Raw genomic sequence first — 19,984 nt, 5'->3', positions numbered from 1 at the left:
TATTGCTTAAAATCTCCCAATTTTCTTTAAATGTTTTGTTTCTACCTGACCTCTAAAAACATTCAAATTATAAACGGAGACTTTGGCTTCTTTAGAATTGTCTATACTTTCAAAATTTTATACATTAAGCACTAAATTATATTAGAAAATAAATAATTTTAAATAATAACCATGTAATAAGGTTTTAAACAGATAACCATACAAACTTGGGTAAGAATAACCCTGTTAGGTCAATTGCCCCTCCTATAAAGTTTTGCTATAACTATATTTGGTCTTAGGAACTATCTTTTATCTGTTTTATTTACTCATTAACAGGCTGAGTATATGAAATAGTGGAAAACCAAAAGTGGGATTCTAAGCAATATAACAGATACACTAACATCTTTGGATAAGGTACTTAATCTTCCTTTGTCTCAGTTTCTTATATAAAGAGGATATAATATATTACCTGCCCTAATTACCAACTATTGTTATTTGCCAAATAAAATAATTGATGTAAAAGTGTCACCTTCAGAAGCATAGGAAAAATATAGAAAATCATTAAAACCACAGATGATTGAAGTTTAGAGGGATTTTTAAATAAATACTCAAGGAGTAGCATAGGGTTCAATGATTTCTCCTATAGAGTTTCTTAGTTGGAGACAATAGAATCCACTCTAACTAGTTTAAGCAGGAAGTGGTTTGTTATAGGGCATTAAGATGCTTCTAAACTTCTGGTGAACAAGCTTGCATGCTACATAATCAGGAACAATGCAGCCAGGAGAAATATTTAATCCCTCCATGGGTTTGCTCTGACAGAAACTTCACTACCTCACCTGCCTCACACTAAGCACCCATGACACTGGAAACCAAACACTGGAGCTTACATTGTAGCCAGAGGAACTACATTGTGCTTGGTCCTATTTCCAAGTGTCCCACTGACCATGTGCAGAACCGTAGCTGCAAGGGAGTCTGAAAATGTAGCTTTTGCTGCCCAGCCTCTATCGTCTAGGAAGACATGCTCAAAGGACGTTAAAGTGAGTAATGAATAAGTCAATCTGGAATATTCACTGCCCACTTAAAATTATTTTTAAGATCAAACACAAAATGAAAAACACTCCTGAGGGGGGAAAGAAAAGCAAAATATGATTCCCTTTCATCTTAACAGCTGTGGTAAATCAGAAGGATATTGTGCTTAAAACAGAGCTGCAGCTGGCATTTTTTCATGAGAGAGCCTGCTGTCTACAAGAGAGCAAGCAAGGGCAAGCACTTCAGGGGATGGGTCTGGAGGGATTGGGAAGACAGTAATCAGTATGTTTGATTATAAGCCTGTTACTACTATTTGAGTTTTTATATAATGTGCATATGTTTGTTTGTGTGTCTATCTGTGTGTGTTTGTAGCCTAGAAAAATACATAATCATTTAATAGTGATTAAGTCTGGGTGTTAGAAATATGAGTAATTTTTATTTTATTTTAAAATATTTTTGGAGTTTTCCCTTAATTTCTTTCCATGAGCATGACTTATAGAAAATAAGAAAAATATGTTCCTGGATTATTAGGTGTGATGAAATTATGCTCATTTTGTTTGTTTGTTTGCTTGCTTTTACTTTTTATTTAGAAATAATTTCAAACTTACAGAAAATTTGAAAAAATAAGTAGTACAAAAAACACTTGTACTCATTCTACCCAGATTTATTTATTGATAACATTTTATCCCATTTACTTTCTCATCTACACTGTGGTCATTTAAAAAAAAAAAAAAACATGACCACATGGTTCCTCTGGCTACAATCTAGGCTCCAGTGTTTGGTTTCCAGTGTCGTGCGTGCTAAGTGTGAGGCAGGTGAGGAAGTATTTATGAGTGAAACTATATAATACTCAGGATTTGTTTTAATATACCATGAGGTGAGGGGAGGGAATAAGCATCTAGGGGAAAAGATAAGGAAGAACAGCAGAAAGTTCATGTTACTGAAGCTGGGTGGTTGGTACATGGGGCTTCATTTTTCTATTTCTTCTTTTTTGTGTTACTTTCAATTTCTATAATAAAAATTTAATTTTAAAAAACCAGCCAAAGGATAACAAAAACTCATCAGTTTAAAAAAAAATCACACAAAAGAATTTCAAAATTTGACTGGTTTCATTTGTCACAAAAGAAGTCAGTGCATCAAACACTCAAACAAAAAGAACCTAAACGTCTGCCAAGCAGCTGACATTTTAGTTGAAAAGCAAAAATTTTTAAATAAAACTAAGATCTTTACAACAAGGTTCAAAAAGTAATTTTTTGAGGCTCCAACTGCAAGCTGAGGAGAGAGGCTTCACCAGAAACCAATCCTGCCAGCACTTTGATCTTAGACTTCCAGCCTCCAGAACTTAGAAAATGAATTTCTGTTGTTTAAGTGAAAAAAAAAAAATAAGTATTTGAATTACTTTTTTCAGAAAGGCCTTCTTGAAAGACAAGTCTCCCTGGATTTTCTGACATGATCTATTATGATCTATCTTATCCTGAGTTAACCAACTGAGGGCTGGTTTCAAGTTTTCTAGATTGTCCTCTGGCAAAAGGTTTAAAAGTCTTTAACAAATCCTTCTCAGCCTTTGCACCAGTCATTTCTCGTTTATGTACACACTCCCAAGAAAATAATGCAACAGGCAACAAAATTAATTAGCACCAATGTGTTTTGGCTAAATTAAAAACTGCCTGGGCCGCGTGCCAGGAGGCCTACACCCAGGGGAGCATTGACACACTGCCGAGTCCTGTGATGCAAACAGAGAGAATCCAGATGCCCAATACCCAGGGGATGGCTCAGGAAATGAAATTATGCTATAATCCCATTGTGGGAGAGCCACAAACATCAGCTATGACAAGTGTGTGCACTATGTCAAAACGGGTAGCCAAGTTTAGAAGGTTAAGGGGGAGAGCAGGACACAGAATAGTAAGTCCACACAGAATAACATGAATAAAATTTAATTGGAAAGGAAGAAGAGGGAATGAATGCAAGGGAGGAAAGTAGTTTATTATTTGCTTGCTTCTTTCTTTTGTAAAGTTTTATAACTTCATTGAAATGAGGAAAGAAGGGAAGGGGGAAAAGAGGAAGAAACACAGTCTTGCCTGAGGTATTTTAGCTACAATTTAAGGACCAATAATGCCATGACAGTAGATTAGAAGAAATCACTTATGGGCTCTTGATTGGATAAGCTATGGACAGTATTAGTTCATTTCCCTACACCCTAGCTAATCTTAAGTGACTTTATTTTTTTTAATTTATCTTTATTGTTGAAAGTATTACAGATGTCCCTTTTTTTCCCCCATTGACCCCTTCTACCCTGCCCCCACCCCTTCCAGGCCTTCACCACACTGTGTCCATGGGCTATGCATCTATGCATATATGTTCCAATACTCTCCAGGTCCCTCCATGCTGTCTCAAATGGTAAGAGATCCTTCTTTTTTACAGCTGCATAGTGTAAATGTACCACAGCTTTTTTATCTACTCATATACTGATGGGCATTTGGGCTATTTCCAGATCTTAGCTATCGTAAATTGTGCTGCTATGAACATAGAAGTGCATACATTCTTTCTGGTTGGTGTTTCAGATTTCTTAGAATATATTCCTAGAAGTGGGATCACTAGTCAAATGGCAGTTCCATATTTAATTTTTTGAGAAAACTCCATCTCAGACATCTCTTATAGCAATATGTTTACTAATACATCTCCTAAGGCAAGGGAAACTAAGGAGAAAATAAACAAATGGGACTACATCAAAATAAAAAGCTTCTGCACAACTAAAGAAACCATCAACAAAATGAAAATGGAACCTACTTCATGGGAGAACATATTTGCCAATGATAATCTGATAAGGGGTTAATTTCCAAAATATATAAGGAACTCATGCAACTGAACAAAAGGAAGACAAAACAATCCAATTTAAAAAATGGGCAAAGGACAGAGAAAAAAAAAAGTAATTATTTATTTAATTAATTAAAACCAAAAAAATGGACCTGCCTCTGTTGGACAAGGAGAGAAAGGCTGCATGTGGCTTACTGTGTCTGAAGATACTGGCATGCGGAAGAAATAAGTGCATTCTTCTGCTTTCACCCAGCTCAATACATGCATCTTTATCAGCAGCCAAAACACTACAAGCCTCTTGTTTTTCACCAAAACCCTACGTCTCAGGCTTACTAATTTTTGTGATATTTTCATGTTAAAATAAAATGTTTTTTTGTAAAAAAATAAATAAAACCAAAAAAATGGGCAAAGGACCTAAATAGACACTCTCCAAAGTGGACATACAGAAGGCCAAGAGACAAATGAAAAAATGCTCAGTCACTAATCATCAGAGAGATACAAATTAAAACGACAATGAAGTATCACCCCACACCTGTCAGAATGGCTATCATCAACAAATGACAATTGCTGGTAAGGATATGGAGGAAAGGGAACCCTAGTACACTGATGGTGGGAATGCAGACTGATGCAGCCACTGTGAAAAACAGTATGGAGTTTCCTCAATCTTAAGTGACTTTAGATAAGGTGGAAGGTAAAACGTTCAAGGAATGCATTTTAAAATCACTTTTTTTTGTTATACAATGTAGTTAAGTAAACATTAAGCCAAATATAAAACAAACACAATGGTATTAGCATTCCTCCCTCACCTCTTTTCTCAGTCTCTTGACCCTCCTTCCCTCCTACCCCAGCATGATAATTAAGGCACCAGACATCTCTGTCCTAGACTTTCACAATTGTAACAATCATACTGAACAAGCAAGACTCATGAGATATAATCCTAAAGCAATGTTTATTTCCCATCATCCATCTAAAATCTGTTCCATGAGGCTAGTTCTGCCTCTAAATAAAAAACTTGGGTATGACTTCTCTGGTAACTCTTAGAAGACACGTGGTCATAATCAGTAACTAAAATGTCCAATTTCATGTTATAGTCTGAATAACGTAGTTTCATTTAGGCCTCCTCCCTTTCCTCAGCTCAGGCCTCCTGCAGAAAGAGAAGCCAGCAGTCAGAAAGGGAGTGTGGTCAGCTATTTCCCAATTTCCCCCATGTGTGATATGACCTTTCCTCCCTATAAGTATGGCTAACCCCTCTAAGGTTGGGGCACAGAGAGAAAGAAAGGTCAAATTGGTGCCTGGTGGGCGTGGCAAAGTGGTTGAGTGTAGACCTATGAATCAGGAAGTCAGGAAGTCAGGATTCCATTCCCTGTCAGGGCACACGCCTGGATTTCGGGCTCGGTACCCAGTGGGAGGTATGCAGGTGGCAGCCGATCAGTGATTCTCTCTCATCGCTGATGTTTCTATCTCCCTCCCTTTCTGAAATAAAAAAAAATATATTTTTTTTTAAAAAGAGAAGTTAAATTGGGCAGAAAACCTTCATTCTGGCTGGTACGCAGCGGGTGTTTAAAGCTGACCCTTTTTTGTTCATGGGGCCTTTATACATTCTTTGGAGACCACCTCCATTGCTAGAGACCCCTCTCCTGCAGGTTCCTTAATGGAGGTGATATGCTCTCCTCACTTAACTCCCAAGCATCCTGCAGTATCTCCAGTTTCTCGGTTTCCCCCTACTGGTGGCCCTCTTGGTCAGGATCTAAGAAGACACAGAAGAAATACGCTCTACATTCTCATTGCCCTGGGGTTCTCTTCCATTGGGTAGAATAAATGATGCAATGCAGATACACAAAAGCATTCTGATTTACTTCCCCTGACACAACCACAATGGTGGAACATTCAGCACAGTTAAAGCTCCCAAGATATTTAGATCTTTCTGTGACTTGTAATCCAAAACCATACCCTCAGGATCACTTCCTCGGTCCATTGCACAAGCCCCTCCCAAACTCCTTATAGACATTCTCCCAGCGTGGAGGTTGTGGTTTTCCCAGTGTAACATCATTCATTTAAAAAGTAGGTTTCATAAAAAGGGCACTCAAGAATCCCCTGATAGGAGATCAACCAAAGGACTTGTGTGCAGACATATGAGCCCAACCAGCGGTTAAGGACAACAGGGGGGTGGGGGCATGTGTGGGGAGGGGGGTGGGATGGAAATGGGGGGACGAGGACAAATATGTGATACCTTAATCAATAAAGAAATTAAAAAAAAAAAGAATCCCCTGATACACCTAGTTCAACTCTAGCTATTTTTTTAGCTCATCTCTCTGTTGTATACTCAAGATTCTATCGTTTCTTCCTTCTTATTTTTTCTGACTCGCCCAATGAACTCCCTAAATTCACTTACTTAAGACATTTCACTTCTACTAACTAAAACCTCATAATTTTCCTTTCCCAATAAACTAGATTTCCCTACCTGATTAGTAATACTTAACAATTTTTATTTACCACTTCAGAAAAACCCCACCAACGTTAGTAGGACAGATTTCATTGCATTTAACGAGACATCAAGGAGTCTGATTTTTCTTAAACCTGAGAAAAGAATATTTATTTAACCAGTAACAAAAATTCTATTGCATTAGCAGTTATAAAAATTATAACAAGAGACCAGCACCCCGAAAGCCCTGTGGACGCTGAGTGGGCCCCAAACCACTCCAGAGCCTCACCTTTCAATAAAGTGTTAAGTTCTGACACTATACCAGACGAGGTGTCAACAGCAAGATCCACCTCAAATCTGATTTGAACAGATAACCCAGGGAGGAGATGTGTGAGCCCACCTGCATTTTTGGACTCTTACTATACCTTGAAGAGATGGAAGAAGACAACTTAGAATGTTGGGTCGAACTGAATTGGAAGATTTAAGTCATTTGGATTCTGTAATTATAGTCACAGAAAACTCTTAACTTCCTTATCAAAAATCCAGTGAAACTAACAAGTGAAACAATCTGGCTTCAGATATATCAGATACACAAGTCAGCACTATCCTCCAGAACCACATGGTTATGAGGATTTGATTATGTAATAAAATCCTTCTAATGCCTCTTTTATTAAAGTCTCACAGACAGGATTAATCTTAGAATCATATTTTACCGAATTCCCAGGCAAAACAAACAAACATGTTAAGGTTGCGATGTATTAAAAGGACTCTTGTGAGTAACTTACTAATCTTTTTCAGGTCACTTCCTGTCCTAGGCAGAATAATGGCCCCAGTGATACCTTCATCCTGGTGCCCAAAACCTGTGAATATGGTACATCACATGGCAAGAGAAAAGTCGGCTGTGTATGCAATTAAGATGGGTAATTGGCTGACCTTGAAATAGGGAGCGTATCCTGGGTTATTCAGGTTGGCCCTTTGTAATCACAAGAGTCCTTTTAAGTGGAAGAGGGAAGCGGGCAATTCAAGGTCAGAGTCAGGGAGAAATTTGAAGATGCTATACTGCCGTCTTTGAGGTTGGAGGAGGGGACCATAAACCAAAGAATGCAGGTGGCCTCAAGCTGGGAAATGCAAGGAATGAGTTTCCCTTAGTGCCTCCAGAAAGGAACACAGCTTTGATGTTAGCCCAGTGAGACACATTTCAGACTGCTGACCTCTGTGTTGTTTTAAGCCACTATTTTTGAAGTAATCTGTTACAGCAGCAATAGGAAACTGTTACACTTTCCCTTTTAAGTGTCAGTGTGGGGTGGGCTTTCCTCCTTGGGCATTCTATGGTTGCATGTCTTCCCAAACCATGAGAGAATCAGTCAGACCAAAAGATTTTGTGGCTTCAAACCACTGCAACTCCTGAAAACTTTCACCTGGTAATAGGAATTAGTTGTCCTAACGTTAATTTGACAAAAATATGCTCTTAGAACTAAATGATACTACAAGTCAGACAACTGTCCTAGCGTCTTCAGAAAGTCAGTATCATTGTTTTCAAGGCCTTTCTAGATTAAAAAAAAAAATTCTAAATAGCAACCAAAAGTAATGTGTGAAACTTGAATTTGAGGGAAATTTGGAAAATGTGAATATGGACTAGTTATTAGATGAAATTAAAAATGAATTGTTAATTTTCTTAGGGTGATAATGTCCTTTTATTTTTAGGGGATGCTGACTGGACAGTTTAGGGGTAAATGTCAGAATACCTGCAACTTACTTTTAAATGTTTCACCAAAATATATAGAAATTTATTAAAATATAAAGCAAAATATTAGTAATTGTTTAATCTGAGTGGTGGTATAGAGGTGTTTATTGCTCAGAAACTTCACATTTGGTTTTAAATATTCTCTGTGAATAGAACTTTCTAACATTACTTGTAATGACTTAGATTTGTGGCTAGAATGTGACAAGATAAGTAACCATCATATGTAAAATAGTTTAAATGAGTTTCCAGTTAGAAAGCTGATGGGGAAAAAGGTGATGTCAGTCTATGAATCAGTGGAAAGTTGCTGCCCTGTAATTGAATAAAGTAACTGGTGGGACGGGGATTTTTGGTCTCAGCAGATCACATATTTTCATTTCTTGATTTTGCCAAGTGAAGGGATAAAAATGAAACTTTGAAAATAAAAAAAAATGAAAACTTAAGGTCAAGTAAAAGACAGGCACAAAATTATTCCCTAAACCCCAACATCCTAGAGGTAGTAGCAGAAGGAAACTGCAAGAAAATTAAGTTACCCAGTTTCCTATTGACATATTACTATAAGCGAACATAAGAGGATATTAAGAAATAGCATTCTAGCCCTAGCCAGTTTGGCTCAGTATACAGTGTCTGCCCTAGGACTGAAGGGTCCTAGGCTCCTGGGTTGCAGGCTCAATCCCTGCCTGTTTAGGGCCGAGTGTGGGAGGCAACCAATTGATGTGTCTCTCTGACATCAATATTTCTCTCTCCGTGTCTTTCCCCATTCCTTCCACTCTCTATAAAAATCAATGGAAAAATATCCTTGGGTGAGGATTAACAAAACAAAACAAAAAGAAGAAAAAAATAAATAGAATTCTAGTCAGTCCAGAGATAAGAACAGGATGAGCTGCTGATAAAAATATATTTTTTTGTATAATTTTTTAAATAAATCTTTATTGTTCAGATTATTACAGTTGTTCCTCTTTTTTCCCCCCAGAGCTCCCCTCCACCCGGTTCCCACCCCATCTCATGCCCTTACCTCCACCACCACTGTCCTCATCCAAAGGTGTATGATTTTTGTCCAGTCTCTTCCCGCACCCCCCACACCCCTTCCCCCCCAAGGATTGTCAGTCCACTGCCTTTCTATGCCCCTGATTCTATTATATTCACCAGTTTATTCTGTTCATCAGATTTTTTATTTACTTGATTTTTAGATTCACTTATTTTTTTTTAAATATGTATATTTTATTGATTTTTTACAGAGAGGAAGGGAGAGGGATAGAGAGCTAGAAACATCAATGAGAGAGAAACATCGGTCAGCTGCCTCCTGCACACTCCCTACTGGGGATGTGCCCACAACCAAGGTACATGCCCTTGACCAGATCGAACCTGGGACCCTTCAGTCCACAGGCCGACGCTCTATCTGCTGAGCCAAACCAGTTAGGGCTAGATTCACTTATTGATAGATATGTATTTGTTGTTCATAATTTTTATCTTTACCTTTTTCTTCTTCTTCCTCTTCTTAGAGAATACCTTTCAGCATCCTACCTAATAATAGAGTAATATGCAAATTGACCATACCTTCGCTACACCCACCAGCCATCTTGGAAACCATCTTGCCGGTGGCTTTTCTGGCCTTGGGCACCAGGAGATCCATCGCCGGGACTCTGGGGTGCGACCGAGCCCAAGGCTGGGAAAGCCTTCACAGGAGACTTTTCCGGCCTTGGGCACCAGCAGGGAGCCTGCGATGGATGGCAGGCAACTGGCAGTCGGCCCCTGTGATCCGTCCCCGGGACGCTGGGGTGCGGCCGAGCCCAAGGCTGGGAAAGTCTTCACAGGAGGCTTTTCTGGCCTTGGGCACCAGCGGGGAGCCTGCGGCGGATGGCAGGCAACTGGCAGTCGGCTCCTGCGACAACCAGAGGCTGACCAACTTGGAAGTCAGTGCTGGCCCTGCCCCCAAGCAAGCAGTTAGGGGCAATCAGGCAGGCAGGCAGAGGGGTTAGGGGTGATCAGGTAGGCAGACCAGTGGTTAGGGGTGATCAGGTAGGCAGGCAAGTGGTTAGGGGAGATCAGGTAGGCAGACCAGCGGTAGGGGTGATCAGGTAGGCAGACAGACCCTCACTGGGCTGGCCCCGCCCCCAAGCAAGCTGTTAGGGGCAATCAGGCAGGCAGGCAGAGTGGATAGGGGTAATCAGGTAGGCAGACCAGTGGTTAGGGGTGATCAGGCAGGTAGGCAAGCAGTTAAGGGCAATCAGGTAGTTAGACAGCCCCTTGCATGGCTGGCCCCACCCCCCAGCAAAGAAAGAGGGAGGCCCAGGCCAGCCAAGCCATTGCACCCCAGCCTGTCGCCTGCAGAGGGAGGCCACCGGTGGCAGGGGAGGGGAGGCAGTGCTGCACAGATGGCAAGCAGTGGCAGCGGCGGGGGTGGGGCCAGCTTCCTGCAGACCAGGGAAGGAAAGACCCAATAGGCCCTAATCTCAGGCCAGGCCTAGGGACCCTACCTGAGGGGTCCCGGATTGTGAGAGGGTGGTTGGGCTGAGGGATGCCCCCGAGTGCATGAATCTTCATGCACTGGGCCTCTAGTTTCATATAATACTGGTTTGGCAGTGATGAACTCCTTTAGCTTTTTCTTATCTGTGAAGCTCTTTATCTGACCTTCAATTCTGAATAGCTTTGCTGGGTAGAGGAATCTTGGTTGTAGGTTCTTGCTATTCATGACTTTGAATATTTCTTGCCACTCCCGTCTGGCCTGCATAGTTTCTGTTAAGAAATCAGCTGACAATCGTATGGATACTCCCTTGTAGGTAACTAACTGTTTTTCTCTTGCAACTTTAATATTCTCTCTTTGTCTTTTGTTCTTGGCATTTTAATTATGATGTGTCTTAGTGTGGTCCTCTTGGGATTCCTTTTGTTTGGGGTTCTCTGCACTTCCTGGACTTGGAAGTCTATTTCTTTCACCATGTGGGGGAAGTTTTCTGTCATTATTTCTTCAAATAGGTTTTCAGCATCTTGCGCTCTCTCTTCTTCTGGCACCCCCATAATTCGGATGTTGGCATGCTTGAAGTTGTCCCAGAGGCTCCTTACACTATCTTCATATTTTTGGATTCTTTTTTCTTTTTGCTTTTCCGGTTGGGTGTTTTTTGCTTCTTCGTATTTCAAATCTTTGAGTTGATTCTTAGGATCCTCCTGTCTGCTGTTGGATCTCTGTATATTATTCCTTATTTCAGTCAGTGTATGCTTAATTTCTAGTTAGTCCTTTCTCATATCCTCAAGGGTCTCGCTAAATTTATCGTCCTTTTCTAGAAAATTCTTGAAAAACCTTATAACCGTGGTTTTGAACTCTATATCCTTCATTTCTTTCTTTTGTGACCTGTTTCTTTGTCTCCGAATTTTGGCTGCTTCCAGTTGATAGAGTGGCTTTGTGTGCTAGGTGTCCTATAGGGCCCAGTGGCTCAGCCTCCCCAGTTACCTGAGGTGGACACTCTTGGTGTACCCCTTTGTGGGCTGTGTGCACAGTCTTGTTGTAGTTAAGCCTTGATTTTTGTTGGTATCACTGGGAGGAATTGACCTCCAGGCCAATTGACTGTGAGGATCAGCTGTGTCTACGATGGGAGAACTTCTGTGCTGGAGACACACTTATGAGGCAAGACTTGCTTCAGTGGGGCTTTGGTGCTCACTGAGTCTGCACCCTGAATGTGTCCCTTATGGATCTGAGGAGTTGTACTCTGGATGGTCCCACTCTGACCACTGGGTACACTGGCTCTTGGATCTCCAAGGAGGTGTTAATTTAACCTCTGCCTGAGGCCTCCCAGAAGGAGCTACGGAGAGATCTGCAGATTCCTCTTCTTTGTTTGGGTTTTGGAGGTGCCCAGATAAGGCCCAGCTGTGAAGCAATGCAAGCTGCTGTGGGGCCTTGGGCCTTCTTTTGGATGTTCTGGGTCTCTCTGACTCAGCTGCAGTTTGTTAGGTACGTTTAGATCTCAAAGGACCAGGCCATTCATATGCAAAAGCCTCTGTGCACAGCTTGGGTGGGGCGGGGTCTCAGGGAGGAGCAAACAGCAATGGCTTCCCGTCAGCCCTGCCCTAAGAGGCCCCTGGGTCTCCGTGTCCCTCGGTAATTGCTGCAAGCACCTCTGAGAGAAAGGCACCCTCGAGTTCCACCCGATGCCGGGCAGTCCAGTTTCTCCCTGTATGAGTCTGGGTCCCCAGAGTCTCGCCTGGAACTGGAGTTCAGAGCAGTTGGGAGCTTGTGTCTCCCTGAGGATTGAAAAAGACAGCCGCATACTCAGTTGCCAGCCCTTTCCGCGTGCGTGCCTCCGTACCTCTGCACTTTACTTCCGCAGCTCCTCTGAGTCTCAGTGTGCTTTTCTCTTTCCTTCTAGTTGTAGAATTTCCACTCAGCCAGCCTTCCTGTTGTTCTGGATGATGTCTGTTTTGTCTTTAGTTGTAGTTTTGAAGTGGTTGTGCAAGGTAGCAAGTTCAGCTGTTTACCTCTGCCTCCATCTTGGTTTCTCCTATTGTTTTGTATAATTTGCCTTTTAGATTTTTTAAATACGTATATGTGAATGGTCAATGCTGATTTCTATTTGTATTAAAGCAACACTTCATAATTCGAAGTTTTTATTAAAATACTCAATGTTGTTCATTTCTATTTGAAAAATATTCAGTTAAAATTCACAATGGAATTTAAGCAGAAAACTATTTGATCTCATAGACAGCATAGCCAAGATGTCTGGTACCACCTAGTGGAGCATAACTGAATTACAGGAAAAAATGCCTAAGGTGAACAGGAAAGAGAATTAAAAAAATCAAAATTCCTGATTCTCCTAAAAGCTAACAAAAAGCAAACAAAATAATACATGACAAAAGAGAAATAATCATTGAGACAGAAAATATTTTTAGGATGTAAGCAACTACTTTGTACATCACTTTGAAAATACATTTGAAAAAATTAGATTAAATGGATAATTTACTACTAAAATACAGTCTACAAAAATGGACTCCAGTAGAGATAAAAAGCTTAAACAGACCAAAAAAATTGGAGTAAGTTATCAAATTACCCACAAAAAGGCACCAGACTAGTTTCAAAGGGAAATTATATCACATATCCCAAGATCAGATAGTCCCAATGCAACATAAATTATTCTATAGAAGAGAAAATATCCAAATTCTTTTCATGAGTTAAAGCATAACATTGATTGCTAAACCTGACAAAAATGGCACAAAGAAAATGACAAAACAATACTTCTTATGTACATTGATGCAAAAATTCTAAAATAAAATATTAGTGAATAGGATCCAATGCCATGTTAAAAAAAATAGCACACCATATCCAATGGACATTTTTTCATGAATACAAGAGTGGTTCATTATTAGAAAATAAATTACTATAATTCACCATATTAAGAGATCTAAATGAAAAAAAAAAAAGCATATGATAATCTCCAGAAAGACTGAAAAAATATTTTGACAAAACTTAACACCTATTCCCGGTGTTAAAAATAAAAAAGCATTCAAGAACATGGAAAATAGCACTGACCAGTGTTTCTCAGTGGTTAGAGTGTTGGCCCATCCACCAAAGGGTCTCGAGTCCGATTCCCTGTCAAGGGCATGTACCTGGGTTGCAGATTTGATCCTGGGCCCCCGTCAGGGAGCATGCAGGAGGCAAACAATCGATGATTCTCTCTCATCATTGATGTTTGTATCTATCTCTCCCTCTACTTTCCTCTCTGAAATCAATAAAAATAAATAAATAAACTGTGAAAAAATGATTTAAAAATTAGTTTTGGATACACTTTCTTTTTTAAATATATTTTTATTGATTGTAGAGAAGAAGGGAGAAGGGGAGAGAGCTAGAAACAATGATGAGAGAGAATAATTGATCAGCTGCCTCCTGCACATCCCCAACTGGGGATCGAGCCTGCAACCCAGTCATGTGCCCTGATAGGGAATCAAACCATGACCTCCAGGTTCATAGGTCAACACTCAACCACTGAGCCATGCCGGGCTAGGATACACTTTAGAACATTCCATTAGGATAGATCTTTGGAGCTAGAAACATTTCAAAGGGAGAAGAGAATCGCTGACTGGTAATGATAATTAAGAAGAGACAGACTAAAAGAGATATCATTAACAATACTAAGAACCTCCTACTGTTTAACCTCTGAGTTGAGTGAGCCAGTTACCCTACCAAGGCCTCAGTTTCTTTGCCTGATCTCTGAGCTAGATCAGGAGTCTTCAAATTTCCTGTAAAGTGTCAGGTAATAAAATGTTTTAAGCTATGTGAACCATTGTCATAATTACTCAACCCTGTTGTTGCAACAATAGATGATACATAAACAAATAGCATGGCTATTCCAATGAAACCTTAGGACAGCCCTGGTCAGTGTGGCTCAGTTGGTTGGGGTTGTCCCAAGCACCAAAAGGTCACATCATAGGTAGCTCAGATTATTTTAGAGGTAGTTATTTTTGGTCTTCCAAACAGATTTACAAATATGAGTTTTCAAACTTTACATGTCTTTTCTCTCTCCTTGCCACAAAGAGATTCCAAGCCTTGTCCTCTTGTGTTTGAGAATCACTGCCTTACAGCTTTTACTTGAAAATTTCCAGTTAGAAAGTCCCCCTAAAGCCTTACTTCTCCTTTCTGCTGGAAAAGAGCATGTTTTCCACGAACTCTGCTGTGAGTGAGGAGGCAACTTAAAGTACTTCGTGGAACAGCGTCTTCCAGGTAAGACTGGGCTGGACTTCCTGTCAGGGCTTTCTTTCTTCCCCACAGCCAGACTCCAAAGCGTACAAGGGAACAAGGATCCCTGCTTTTGTCCTTCTTCCCTGGTCAGTTTGATGGCTATAATAGCGACAAGAACAAAACGTAGGGAATCTACAGTTACGGGCAGTCCGTGTAAATGTTTTTAAATTATAGATAAGGGGAGAAAGAAATTAGCTACTTTTAGATTCAAACCTGGCAATGAGCAGCCTTAAAACTTCTCCTGGAAGGACATAGGGATTATAAAATGGCCCGTTCCCATAAATAAGTCTTTCTCTGTTAAGGAGCATCATCAGGAAAGAGCAGAATCCTGGGGCCATGAACAGGGAACACCCATGAACAGGGAATGCAGCATCCCTGCAGCATTTGGTCACATCATCTCTCATGTCAGCCTGTGCACAGTGTAAAGTCAGTAGACACTATTAGCACCCTAGTGGCACATGAGGAATCAGGGCCTCCAGGTTTAACTCACTTACCCCAGGGCCCATAAGTACCAAGGAGGAGCTAGGACTCTAATTCAGACCTCCGTAGAAAAGCAATTATCATTCATTATATTTGTCTATCTTATCTGTCTGTCTGTCTGTCTCACCTCCACATCTACTCCCTGCAAAGCATTAAGTCACTTATGTTTGAATAATTAACCCTTTGCACTCGCTTGCTTTTTTCTCGATTCCTTTATTCTACTCGGGATTTAATTTTTTAAATACCCCAGATTTTACAAAGCGCGGCAGTAGAATAAAAAACTGGAGTTTCTTTTCATACAAACTTATTTATTTGGATTTTTTTATATTTCAAATTATTGATACATTCAAAGAGTAATTTTAATCTCTATAATTTTGCATGGTGTGATATTTTTTGAAACATTCACCCACATGAAGACCTGGTTTACATTCACATGTTTCGCAAATATAAATAGTCTCTCTTCTTCCTCCTTTGATTTTTCTGTTAGAACAAACAACACAATGTGTTTGTGTTTTTTGTTAGGGTGAGGTGTGATTATATGGAGCTTTCCATCTAAACGTTGCTCTAAGTTAGTGGATAATAATCTACCCCTGGAAGTTAGTGTACCATCTCTGAATTCTCCAACAAGATCATGTATTAGTTTCCTAATAAATTTCACATGCGTTATCGGTTTTTCATTTTTTCTTTTTTGGCATCAGTTGAGACGGCATTTACATTTTACTTGTCCTTTCATGTTAATGAAAACAAGAAAAGATACTGGAAAAATAGACAAAAATCCCCCTTCCCCCCGCGGTGAAACTACGTGTCGAGTGTGGCTCGACATACGAGCTGCTACCGATGCTAACCGTGTCGAGTCACACTCAACATCCGAGTGCAAAAGGTTAAAAGTTCTCTGGGAGTTAGTTGGCCAGTCAAACCAAGTTTTAAAAAAAACTCCAAAGAGAAGTTGCCCACTGGAAACCGACCAAATAATATAACCTACCATGTTCTCTGTCCAATCCTTATCACAAATCCAGCTATGAGAAATGTTATTTTTGCAGGATAGCCAGGGGGAACGGGGGGCGCGGGGGGGGGGGGGAGCTCATGCTCTAAGTACTCCAAGTTTGACTCTTAAATCAAGCCAGAAGATTAGAGACCCTAGAAGCCACTGTTTGACTTTACTGAATTGTAAAACATGTGACATGGTTAACCCGTACTGAGAGCTAATATAAATAACAAAACAAGAACTAAAATATGCTTTTAAAGTTCTAAAGCAAAGTCTAAAGTTTCTAAATACAAGTTAATTCTTAAAATGTCTAAATCACTACTTCATTCCTTTGAAATAATATGAAAGAATATCATATATATTTTTTAACTCCATGATATTATCAGAATTTGCATTACTTATGTCCTACAATTCTGCCTCATAAAATTATGCCCCAGCCCTGGCTGGTGTGGTTCAGTGGTTGGAACATCAGCCTTCAGACCAAAGGGTCTTGGGTTTGTTTCCGGTCAAGGGCACATACCTGGGTTGCACATTCGATCCCTGGCCCTGGTCAGGCTGCATGCAGGAGGTAACCAATCTATGTATCTCTCTCACATCAATGTTTCTCTCTCTCCCCCGCCCTTCCTCTCTAAAAATCAATGGGGAAAAATATCCTTGGGGAAAAAATTTCCTTGGATGAGGATTAATAACAATAACAACAAAAAACCTTTTTGCCCCAGACTTCCAGTCAAGATGGTGGTGTAGGTAAACACACTACTCACCTCCTCCCACATTCATATCAAAATTACAACTAACCTACAGAACAACCATCATTTGGAATCACATAAAATTGATCTAAATGGAAGTTCTGTAACTACAGAATTAAAAAAGAAGCCACATTGAAACTGGTAGGAGTGACGAAGACACAAAATGAGCTGCTCCCACACCCACGTGTGGTAGATAAAAATCTGGAGGGATATCTGAGCTGTGGAGGGCTCCCATGAGGAGCAAGAGGTCCAAGCCCCACATGAGGTTCCCCAGCCCAGAGCTCCAGTGCCAGGAAGAGAAGTCCCCATAACTTCTGGCTGTAAAAATCAGCAGGGGTTGAGGCTGAGGGAGACAGAGGCTGCTGGAGTCCAAGGTAGTTCCTCTTAAGGGGCCAGCACACACCAACTTATTTGGACTCACTCCCTCTGAGCTCCAGAACGGGGTCAGCAGCTTAAAAGGCACCAGAGACATATGGGGAAAAACTGAATTGTTTGTCATCAGGGCAAGAGCTGGGGGAGGGCAGCTCTCTACCAGATAGACGTGCTGGCAGAGGACACTGTTCCTTTGATGAGCCCTTCCTTCACAGAGCCAGCAGGCAGGCACCATATTTGAGACTCTAACAATCTGGCACACAACCTGTTTGCCCCATCCCACAATTCAAAGTACTTATAAGGATGCTCAGTGAACTTCGTGAGAACCTCAACAACATAAAAAGAACCAGTCAGAAATGAAGGATACACTAACTGAAATGAAGAATAATTTACAGGGAATCAACAGTAGAGTAGAGGAAGCTGAGAAGCAAATCAGTGATTTGGAATATAATGAAGCAAAAGAAAACACCCAAAGAGAACAACAACAAAAAAAAAAAAAGATGAGGATAGTGTAAGGAGCCTCTTGGACAACTTCACATGTGCCAACATTCACATCGTGGGGTGCCCGAAGGAGAAGAGAGAGAACAAGAAATTGAAAACCTATTTGAGAAAATAATGACAAAAAACTTCTCTAACTTGGTGAAGAAAGTAGCCACATAAGTCCAGGAAGTGCAGAATCTCAAACAACATGAAACAAAAGAGGCTCACACCAAGACACATCAGAATTAAAATGCAATTAGAGTGGAATAGTAACATTCTCTAATCAATAAATACACATGATCAGGTCTTTATGGAAAACAATATTTATATAGCATTATTTATATTGGCAAGGTTAAAGACAAAGAGAATTTTAAAAGCAAGAGAACAGCAATTACCTAGAAGGGAGCTCCCATAAGACTGTCAATTGATTTCTCAACAGACTTTGCAGACCAGAAGGGATTGGCAAGAAATAGTCCAAGTGATAAAAAGCAAGGACCTACAACCAAGATTACTCTACCCAGAAAATCTATCATTTAAAATTAAAGAACAGATAAAGAGCTTCCCAGACAAGAAAAAGCTAAAGGAGGTCATCAAACCAATATTACCACCATACCAGTATTATATGAAATGTTAAAGGGTCTTCTTTAAGAAGAAAAAGAAGACTAAAAAATCTGAACAACAAAATGGCAATAAATATATATCAACAATTGAATCTAAAAACAAAATAAATGAACAAGCAGAACAGAAACTATAGAGAAACCAAGATGGCGGCATAGGTAAACAGCTGAACTTGCTGCCTCGCACAACCACTACAAAACTACAACTAAAAACAAAATGGGCATCATCCAGAACCACAAGAAGGCTGGCTGAGTGGAAATTCTACAACTAGAAGGAAAGAGAAAAGCACACTGAGACTCAGAGGAGCTGCTGAAGTAAAGTGCAGAGGTACTGAGGCGCGTGCGTGGAAAGGGCTGGCAACTGAGTACGCGGCTGTTTTTTTCAATCCACAGGGAGACACAAGCTCCCAACTGCTCTGAACTCCAGTTCCGGCAAGACTCTGGGGACCCAAACTCATACAGGGAGAAACTGGACTGCCTGGCATCAGGAGGAACTCGAGGGCGGCTTTCTCTCAGAGGTGCTTACAGCGATTACTGAGGGACACAGAGACCCAGGGGCCTCTTAGGGCAGGGCTGACGGGAAGCCATTGCTGTTTGCTCCTCCCTGAGACCCCGCCCCACCCAAGCTGTGCACAGAGGCTTTTGCATATGAATGGCCTGGTCCTTTGAAATCTAAAATTACCTAACAAACTGCAGCTGAGTCAGAGAGACCCAGAACATCCAAAAGAAGGCCCAAGGCCCCACAGCAGCTTGCATTGCTTCACAGCTGCATGTCATCTGGGTACCTCCAAAACTCAAACAAAGAAGAGGAATCTGCAGATCTCTCCGTAGCTCCTGCTAGGTGGCCTCAAGCAGAGGCTAAATTAGCACCTCCTTGGAGATCCAAGAGCCAGTGTACCCAGTGGTCAGAGTGGAACCATCCAGAGTACAACTCCTCATATCCATAAGGGACACACTCAGGGTGCAGACTCAGTGAGCACCAAAGCCCCACTGAAGCAAGTCTTGCCTCATAGGTGTGTCTCCAGCACAGAAATTCTCCCATAGTAGACACAGCTGATCCTCACAGTCAATTGGCCTGGAGGTCAATTCCTCCCAGTGATACCAACAAAAATCAAGGCTTAACTACAACAAGACACAAAGGGGTGCACCAAAAGTGTCCACCTCAGGTAACTGGGGAGGCTGAGCCACTGGGCCCTATAGGACACCTAGCACACAAAGCTACCCTACCAACTCAGGGAAGCAGCAAAAATGTGGAGACAAAGTAGCAGATCACAAACGAAATAAATGAAGGAAAAAAAACGACTGGATATAAAATTCAAAACCACGGTTATAAGGTTTTTCAAGAATTTTCTAGAAAAGGCTGATAAACTTAGCGAGATCCTTAAGGATATGAAAAAGGACCAACTAGAAATTAAGCATACACTGACTCAAATAAAGTATAATATACAGAGATCCAAATAAAGTATAATATACAGCAGACTAGAGGACCACAAGAATCAAGTCAAAGATTTGAAATACGAGGAAGCAAAAAAACAGCCAACCTGGAAAGCAAAAAGGAAAAAGAATCCAAAATATGAAGATAGTGTAAGGAGCCTCTG

General features: G+C 40.7%; 1 protein-coding gene across 1 annotated transcript in view; it reads left to right on the top strand.

The window, feature by feature from the left end:
- Positions 1 to 3,321: 3,321 nt before the first annotated feature.
- The window catches only part of CSTA (cystatin A), a 44,874-nt gene continuing 28,211 nt past the window's right edge, over positions 3,322 to 19,984 (top strand). Inside the window, exon 1 of the mRNA XM_008146665.3 lies at positions 3,322 to 3,405. Coding sequence (XP_008144887.2) covers positions 3,341 to 3,405 — 65 coding nt within the window. The 5' untranslated portion in view covers positions 3,322 to 3,340. The remainder of the gene's footprint in view (positions 3,406 to 19,984) is intronic.

Source organism: Eptesicus fuscus, chromosome 3, assembly GCF_027574615.1.
Source record: "Eptesicus fuscus isolate TK198812 chromosome 3, DD_ASM_mEF_20220401, whole genome shotgun sequence".
Taxonomy (NCBI): domain Eukaryota; kingdom Metazoa; phylum Chordata; class Mammalia; order Chiroptera; family Vespertilionidae; genus Eptesicus; species Eptesicus fuscus.
Note: the sequence above shows the minus strand (reverse complement) of the source record. Positions and strands in the feature narration are given on the sequence as shown.